Source organism: Myotis yumanensis, unplaced genomic scaffold (genome assembly GCF_028538775.1).
Source record: "Myotis yumanensis isolate MYYU_CA2020_CCGP unplaced genomic scaffold, mMyoYum1.0.hap1 SCAF_2, whole genome shotgun sequence".
Taxonomy (NCBI): domain Eukaryota; kingdom Metazoa; phylum Chordata; class Mammalia; order Chiroptera; family Vespertilionidae; genus Myotis; species Myotis yumanensis.
The window spans coordinates 4,140,450-4,148,215 of NW_027223753.1; the positions used below are offsets into that span (position 1 = coordinate 4,140,450).

Consider the following 7,766-nt stretch of genomic DNA (forward strand, 5'->3'; position numbering starts at 1 on the left):
CTCCCTCCTTCCCGGCATCTGCTGCTGCCTCTGGCTCGTGGGGACTCGGTGGGAACACGGGGGAGGACAGGAAAGGACTGGCTTTCTGCGAGCAGGATTCTGTGCTTCCTGTTGGCAGAGATGCCATCGCCGCCCCGTTCGGGCCTTTAAGAGGTCAAGGCCGTTATTAGACAGAGTCAGCTTTCAAATACTCTTTAAAGAGCTTGGCGGTAATGTTTCCCATGTGAAGTGCGGCCACCCTCAGGCCTCTGTCAGTTGGATAGAAAGTGGATATGGACGGGAGGAGCAGGGAGCACAGGGAAGGCGTGTGGGTAGTGCCTGTGGGTGTGGGGCTTGGCCAGGGGTAGCTCTCGGCCAGGGGACACCATGTTGAGATTGGAGACTCGGCGTCATGTGACGCATGTAACACGAGGCTTGCACGTCCCCAGCTGCAGCCTTCATCGAAAGACAGTGAGCCAACGTGATAGAGGCACCCGAGCAAGTCCCAGCGCTTCTGAGAACGTGAATGGGAACCAGTGAAGTTGGCCACATATACGTGTTGATGTCATAAAGGACCATTTATGGAGAAACAAATGAGAAAAAATATTCAGGCAAAAACTCTAACGTAAGGTGCCACCTGTTTGGAATTTGAGTGAGATAGCATCCTCATTTCATTGAAGTTTTTAAAAAAATTTTAAAATACTTTTTTATTTCATCTAAGTTCTTTAAAATCATAATAATATGCAAAGTTTTGAAGATGAGCCAGCCACTCCAGAGGTCGATTGGCAGCACACAAGGCACTAGCGGTGCTTGGCGATTATCAGAAAATTGGGAGAAACTTGAGAGACTAGAAGGTATAAAATCAGTGGCCAAGAAGAACTCTTTTTTTCTTCATTTAAAGAAAAATTGTTTAAAAGAACCCAAAATTAAAGACAAGATAAAATTCAGTGAAAATGTTTATGGAACCTGCTCCCTAAGCATCAATCATCGTTTTTGTTTCTTAAACTAAAGAAGTGAGAGCACAATACGTATCTGCTTCATTCATGCATTTTTTAAAAATTGAACTCAGACCTGAGCTGCATGCAGCATCCACCCACAGGGAGAGGTGAGTGTGTGCAGGAAGCCGTGGCCTCCCTGGCTCAGCCGGTAGCTCTTTACATTTTTAATACACATTTTGTTCCATATGACATGTCAGACGGTCACTTTTCAACTTAAAATAAGAAAGGATTAAAATTTAAATGTTTTAAATCTCCAGTGGGAACAACCAAACTCTACATTCAAACAGTTCACTTAAAACTAAAACAAGAATCATGTTTTTCATTGAGCACAACTTGTAAAATTGAAAAGCTGACCCGAACCAAAAGTTTGAATCATGGAAGTGACACGACGTGAGCAGTGCTCCCACCCTTCGATCTACTCTTGCATTTTGGAGAGAAAAGCCACCTGTTCCCATAACTGGATCTGCAATGTGCTGTAAGGACCCCCGAGTGTCCGTTCCACAGCCGGGACTGGATTTAACGAGACTCCCGCTAAGCAAGAACGCCCATTCTCCTCTCTAACACTGCACTGAAGACCCTGACGAAGGCGCTTTCAGGACTAACGCACGGCAAGCAAACTCCTCTTACCTGAGAGCTGCAGGGGCCCTGCCCTGGAGCCCGGGGCGGGGAGAGAGAGGAGAGGCTGCAGGCATCCGAGGAAAAGCAGGCAGCAGGCCAGCCGGTACATGGCTGATCCCAGACAGGGCTCTTGCTTCCGGCTGCCACTCTCCAGAACTTCGCTCCTTCTCATTCTGTGATCGGCGGCGATATATATATTATCCTGTGACCTCATCCCATCCCCTCCCAAAAATAGCAAATAAATTGATTGGCTGTGGAGGCTGAAAGGCAATCACTTGGCATTGATGTAATTTTTCAAGGCAACAACTCATAGGCAATAAATCTATTGTCTTGTTCCTAGTGTACAACGTGGATATTCTATAAAGAGCAGTTGAGTGTATGGATCTGGCAGACGGTGCGATCCAGGGCCATCAGTCATGAGCTACCGGGTCAGGCAGAGCTGAGTGGCCAAGGCGAGATGGGATCGATGAGTCCCAGCACACGTGGCGCCGAATGTCACGAGGTGCGTCGTTTTCCTTCTCTTAATCTTTCATGAGCGAGTCCGTGGCCTGCCAGGCTGTGTTTGGGACTGCCGTGCCCGCAGAAGGACCGCGTGTGGATTAAAACTTATACCGGGTTATTGACGACAGTGAAGACCCGTTCAAACACACAGCACCCATCCAGGCCCAGGCAGGTTTTGCACAAACAGGTGGCCTCGGGTAACACTGCCAGCACGTGGGTCTCAGAGAAGCAGTGCCTTTCCTTAGAGCGGAGTGTCATGCAGGGAGGAGTGAAGAACAAGCCTGAAACCTTGCTGGTCGGTCTTTCCAGAACTTCCCTGCTGTGCACCACTGCCCGTCCTGGTGCAAGCCCAGATTGGGGCAGCCGCCGCCTCCAGGACGCCCTCCAGGCTGCCTTCTGCCCCACCAGCCTCCACTCTGCACCGCATGCACAAGCTCTTAGCACGTAAGTCAGGTCATATCCGTTTTTCCCCTCAAAACCCTATATTGACCTGAACATAAAAGTTAAAACTACAGAATTACTAGGGGAAAACAAATGAACATGCAACCTTCAGGTAGGCAAATATTTCTTAGGACATCAGCCATGTTAAAAACAAACAAACAAACAAAAAACCGGACTTCATCAAAATTAGAAACATGCTCTTTGCAAGATGCTAAGAAAATGACAAGACCAACCACTGCTGTGAGAAATACAGGCCCGACAGAAAGGCCGTCCCCTGGGTATTAAAAACACCCACAACCCCAGCCCCGGGCCCAAGGGAAAGAATGAACAAAGGCTTGACCAGCTGCCTCGCAGAGAAGGCCTACAGGAGCCAGTGAGGACAGGAAACAGCGCCCGACGTTTCATCAGAGAAACGCAACCAAGACCTCGGTGAGGCGGCCGCCAGCTGACAGCACCGAGTGTTGGCGCCTGGGCTGCTGGGGCGGGAGACGCCCCACAGCACAGCCCCTCTGGGCACTTTCTGATCGAGGACGCACACTGACCTGTGCGGCAGAGGGCCCTCTCTCAGGTACGCGCCCAAGTGACATGCAGACATGGCGCGCGCACACAGACGCACACACACACATGCACATAACAGCTTTACTCATAATCCTAGAAAACTGGCAGCAACCCCAACATCCACCAGCAGATGGTGGATGAACTGCTAGATCTTTCCATGGGATCCTGCCCAGCCATGCAAAGGAGCTTCCGATAAACACAGACACCATCTCGCTCCCTCTCCCTCTCCTTGTCCCTCTCTCCCTCCATAGTTTCTTGCGTGACCATCTCTCTGTCCATATATATCTCATTCTTTTTTTCTCTTGGCAAGAACTGGTTTACTGCCCGGCCAGTGTGGCTCAGTGGTTGAACATCGACCTATGAACCAGGAGGTCACGGTTCAATTCCTGGTCAGGGCACACGCCTGGGTTGCAGAATCGATCCCCAGTGTGGGGCGTGCAGGAGTCAGCCAATCCATGATTCTCATCATTGATGTTTCTATCTCTCCCTCTCCCTTCCTCTCTGAAATCAATCTACTTGGCCAAATATACACCCCACTGCCAAAATTTATCTTTGTTCAGTTTAAGCAACCAACTCAGACCCCTCACTTCAGCTTTAAATGAAATTTGCTAACTCCCAGGGTCTCTGTGGCCAGGCTCCGCTAGGCGTTCGCTGACACCCCTGCAAGGGCAGCTCTTTGCAAGAGCGGCCGGTGGCCCACAGACATCCCTGGAATATGACACAGCAAGAGCCCAAAGACACTTACACCCAGTCAGCCTGCTCCCAGCAGCGTCCCGAAGGAAAGAGCAGGAGCACCGAGTTCCCTGAGGCCTCTGCAGCCTCGTCTGGGGGGCAGGACAGGGGGCAAACTCACCGGCACATGGGCATCAAGAGGGGCCGAGGTGGAGGGGCAGGCGTGGGGAGGGACAGCAGGGAGTGGTGGGGGCTAGCACCGTGGACAGCTCTCAGGGCAGCCGGTCACCCAGCCGGAGTGTTAGGATCTGCATCGTGACGGCCACGCAAATTCCAAGTGGAAAACAACAGCTACGAAGTTCTGTGTATTTCACACAGACACACCCACAGCCGTGGTGCAGCCCGCAGGCACCCGACTTTTGCCCGAATGCCCCACCTCAGTGTGTAACGTCGTACACTGTGCAATTTCTGTAATTATGGGGATCATGAGAATGGTAGCTAAGGGTTTTCAAAACTTGGAAATAGAATAACATTAAAGAACTAGAATATAAGCTAATTGACACTAAAAAAGGTGACTATTTGGACAAGAACTGGTATATAATGTTACAAATGCAAAATAGTTGTGTTAAGGTAAAGGAATTTTTTCTTAAAATGCCAGTCTGAATGCCAATGTATGCGCATGTGTGTCTGTGTGTGTGTGTGTGACCGTGTGTGTGGCTGTGTGTGTGTGTGTGGCTGTGTGTGTATGTGTGGCTGTGTGTGTGTGTTTGTGGCTGTCTGTGTGTGTGTGTCTGTGTGTGTCTGTGTGTGTCTGTGTGTATCTGTGACTATGTGTGGCCGTGTGTGTGGCTGTGTGTATATGTGTGGCTGTGTGTGTATCTGTGACTGTGTGTGTGGCTGTCTGTGTGTGTGTGGCTGTCTGTGTGTGTATGTGTGTGTGTGGCTGTGTGTGTGTGCATGTGTGCATGTGGCTGTGTGAGTGCATGTGTGTGTGGCTGTATGCGTATGTGTGTGAGGCTGTGTGTGGCTGTGTGTGTGTGTATGTGTGGCTGTGTGTGTGTGTGGCTGTGTGTGTATCTGTGACTCTGTGTGTGTGTGTGTGGCTGTGTGTGTGTGTGGCTGTGTGTGTATCTGTGACTCTGTGTGTGTGTGTGTGGCTGTGTGTGTGTGTGGCTGTGTGTGTATCTGTGACTCTGTGTGTGTGTGTGTGGCTGTGTGTGTGTATCTGTGACTGTGTGTGTGTGGCTGTGTGTGTATCTGTGACTGTGTGTGTGGCTGTGTGTGTGTGTATGTGTGACTGTGTGTGTATCTGTGACTGTGTGTGTGGCTGTGTGTGTGTGTGTGTGTGGCTGTGTGTGTTTGCGTGTGTGCGTGTAGCTGTGTGAGTGCAGAATCTCTGAAACCTGCATGGTTTTCCTTCCGTTGGCAGGAGCAGGAGAGGAAGCCAGGGAGAGGCCGGGGAGAGAGTTCCTAGAAGCAGGGCCCCTCGTGGTGAAGGCGGCAGAAGAGGAAGGACCAGGGAGTCTAGGTGGCAACGCAGGTCCTGGCAACATCGACAAGCACAGTGTGGGTGCCGCCTGGAGCCTGATGGAGTGGGTGCCAGAAAGAAGGGAGAGGAGGGGGTGGAGGCGATGAACACAGGACTCTCTCATGAGAAGCAAGCAGGCCGGGCAGCCAGCGGGGAGGGTCCAGGGTCAGGAGAGGTGGTTACGGAGGTGACATCACCGATGGCTTTCTTTTCTTATTTTTTAAAAATATTTTATTGATTTCAGAGAGGAAGCGAGAGGGAGAGAGAGATAGAAACATCAATGATGAGAGAGAATCATTGATTGGCTGCCTCCTGCACACCCCACACTGGGGATCGAGCCCACAACCCGGGCAGGGGCCCTGACCGGGAATCAAACCGTGACTTCCTGGCTCACAGGCCAACCCTCAACCCCTGAGCCCCGCCAGCCGGGCTCGATGGCTTCCTTGGCTGTGTGTATGGCCAGGCCTGCCTTCTGCACGTGGCAGCCTCACGGCGACCGAGGTGGCAGAGCCCAGTGCTGGGTCCAGCCCGGCCCGCTGCTGCAGAGCCCGTACCCCCCCCCCCCCCCGCCCCCCACAGAAGCCAGCAGCGAGCGTGCCCGGGGGCGGGTGCCCCCAGCTCTGGGCGGTTCTGAGTGGGAAGAACATGCAGCCCCGACTCTGTTCACATTTCTTCTCGGTGGCGGCAACCAGGTTTGAACGCCAAGGTGCCCCTGGTGCCTGCTGCCAGGGTCGTGGTTTAAGGAACGATCTCTTCCTTCTGGAAAAGCCCTGCCAGTGCCGGCCAGGGCTGCCTCCCCAGGTCCCCGGCTGCTCGGCGAGGCCGCCACGGGGACCAGGCTGCTGGGCTGTTTGTTTGCTGCACTGACATCCCTCCATGACCCCGAGTTGCTGGAGGGGGCGGGGGGGGGGCGATCCCTTTAGGGACACGCCTCCCCAATAAGTTAGGAGCCTAATGACTAGGTATAACTCACCAGAAGGAAGAGAATGTGCGCCCACAGATAGGAAATAAGGACAGGGCAGCCCTGGCCAGCGTTGCTCAGTGGTTAGAGCACCGGCCTGCACACTGTAGGGTCACAGGTTCAATTCCTGGTCAAGGGCACGTACCTGGGTTGCAGGTCCAATCCTGCCCTCCCTCCTCCCCCATTGGGGTGGGTGTGGCCAGGCCACCTGGGTCTTTCCACTCCTTCCCTAAACCCAACGGGTCCCAGTGCTCCGGACGGGTTGGCTATAGACCTGAGGTCCCTGGGTGCTCGGGGTCCCTGCGCTGCGGAACTGTGTGCCCAGCACCCCTCCCTGAACCGGGGTGACCACACGGGGAGGTGGCTGCGTTCCCAGTGATGAGAGTGCGGTCGGTGGGCCTGGGTCTTTGTCAGGTGCCGGGAAACGAGTCCCGCGTTCGCCTGGAACGGCCTCACTCGGCGGCACTCGTGCGCACACGGCCGCCCGTCCCTCGGGCGTCACTTTCCAGCAGTTTCCTGTGACCTGGAGGCCACTTCGCAGCGAAGGATGAGCTGCCAAAAGGGAGACTCGGATCTGACGTCACCGCAGGGGATGCGTCAGGCACCGCGAGCGACTGAGTAATGCCCGGCCTGCTGCCTGATTCATCCGATTGTGACGCAGTGTCCCCGACGGGCGGCCTCAGCGGCAGGTTAGTCATGCCTCTGGCTCGGAGGAGGCGCGGCGGGGGAGGTGGCGGGGAGTGGGCAGGGTATTGATTGGGACCGAGCTGTGTGAGATGCTGGAGGGAGTGAGAGCCCCAGCACGTCGGTGCCGAGAGGAGCCCGGGCGGGGCCTGCGGGTGGTCTGATGGGGCCCGTGTCTCCCGTTCCCCGTCCTCGAGCACATGTGCTGGGAGGTCAGGCAGCCTCTCCATGCAGAGCCTCGGCCGCTTCCCGGGGGCGTTGGATCTGCAGGTAGGAAGCCGGCGCCCCCCTCCCCCGCGCGGTCTTGAAGCCTGGACACCAGGTCCTCGTCTGTTCCCTGCGAGCTGATTCTAGGTCGGAGCTGACTTCACCCGAGTCCCCTTTTGAAAAATAGAGCATTGTTTCTGCTTAAATAATTTAATCTGTGTTACCTCTCTTTCTTTGTTGTTAATCCTCACCCGAGGATATTTTCCATTGATTTTTAGGGAGAGTGGGAGAGAGAGGGAGAGACGGAAACATCGATGTGAGGAGACACATCGATGGGTTGCCTCCTGCACGCGCCTGACCAGGGCCCGGGGCCGGGGAGGAGCCTGCAACCGAGGTACATGCCCTTGACCGGAATTGAACCCGGGACCCTTCGGTCCGTAGGCCGACGCTCTATCCATTGAGCCACACCAGCCAGGGCCTGTGTTACCTCTTTGTTGTCAATGTCTCCCCACAAAACCCACCAAGAACCCCCTGTGGCCGGGCCACCCGGGTCTCCCCACTCCTCCCTGAGCCCAGTGGGTCCCTGTGCGTCGGCTGGGCTGGCTCTAGGCCTGGGGGT

General features: G+C 54.3%; 1 protein-coding gene across 4 annotated transcripts in view; it reads left to right on the forward strand.

The window, feature by feature from the left end:
* PER3 (period circadian regulator 3) overlaps window positions 1–6,945 on the forward strand; it is a 54,528-nt gene extending 47,583 nt beyond the window's left edge. Inside the window, exons 23-24 of one of the 4 annotated variants that reach the window (XR_011470180.1) lie at window positions 429–3,105; window positions 6,671–6,732. Coding sequence is in view for 2 of the 4 variants with exons in the window: in XM_070404001.1 (XP_070260102.1) it covers window positions 6,671–6,878 (208 nt within the window). In the remaining 2 variants the exon portion in view is untranslated. Of the gene's footprint in view, window positions 1–428; window positions 3,406–5,196; window positions 5,277–6,670 lie in introns of those variants that run through there. The other 3 variants (XR_011470181.1, XM_070404001.1, XM_070404002.1) reach the window with 3 other exon arrangements.
* Window positions 6,946–7,766: the final 821 nt, after the last annotated feature.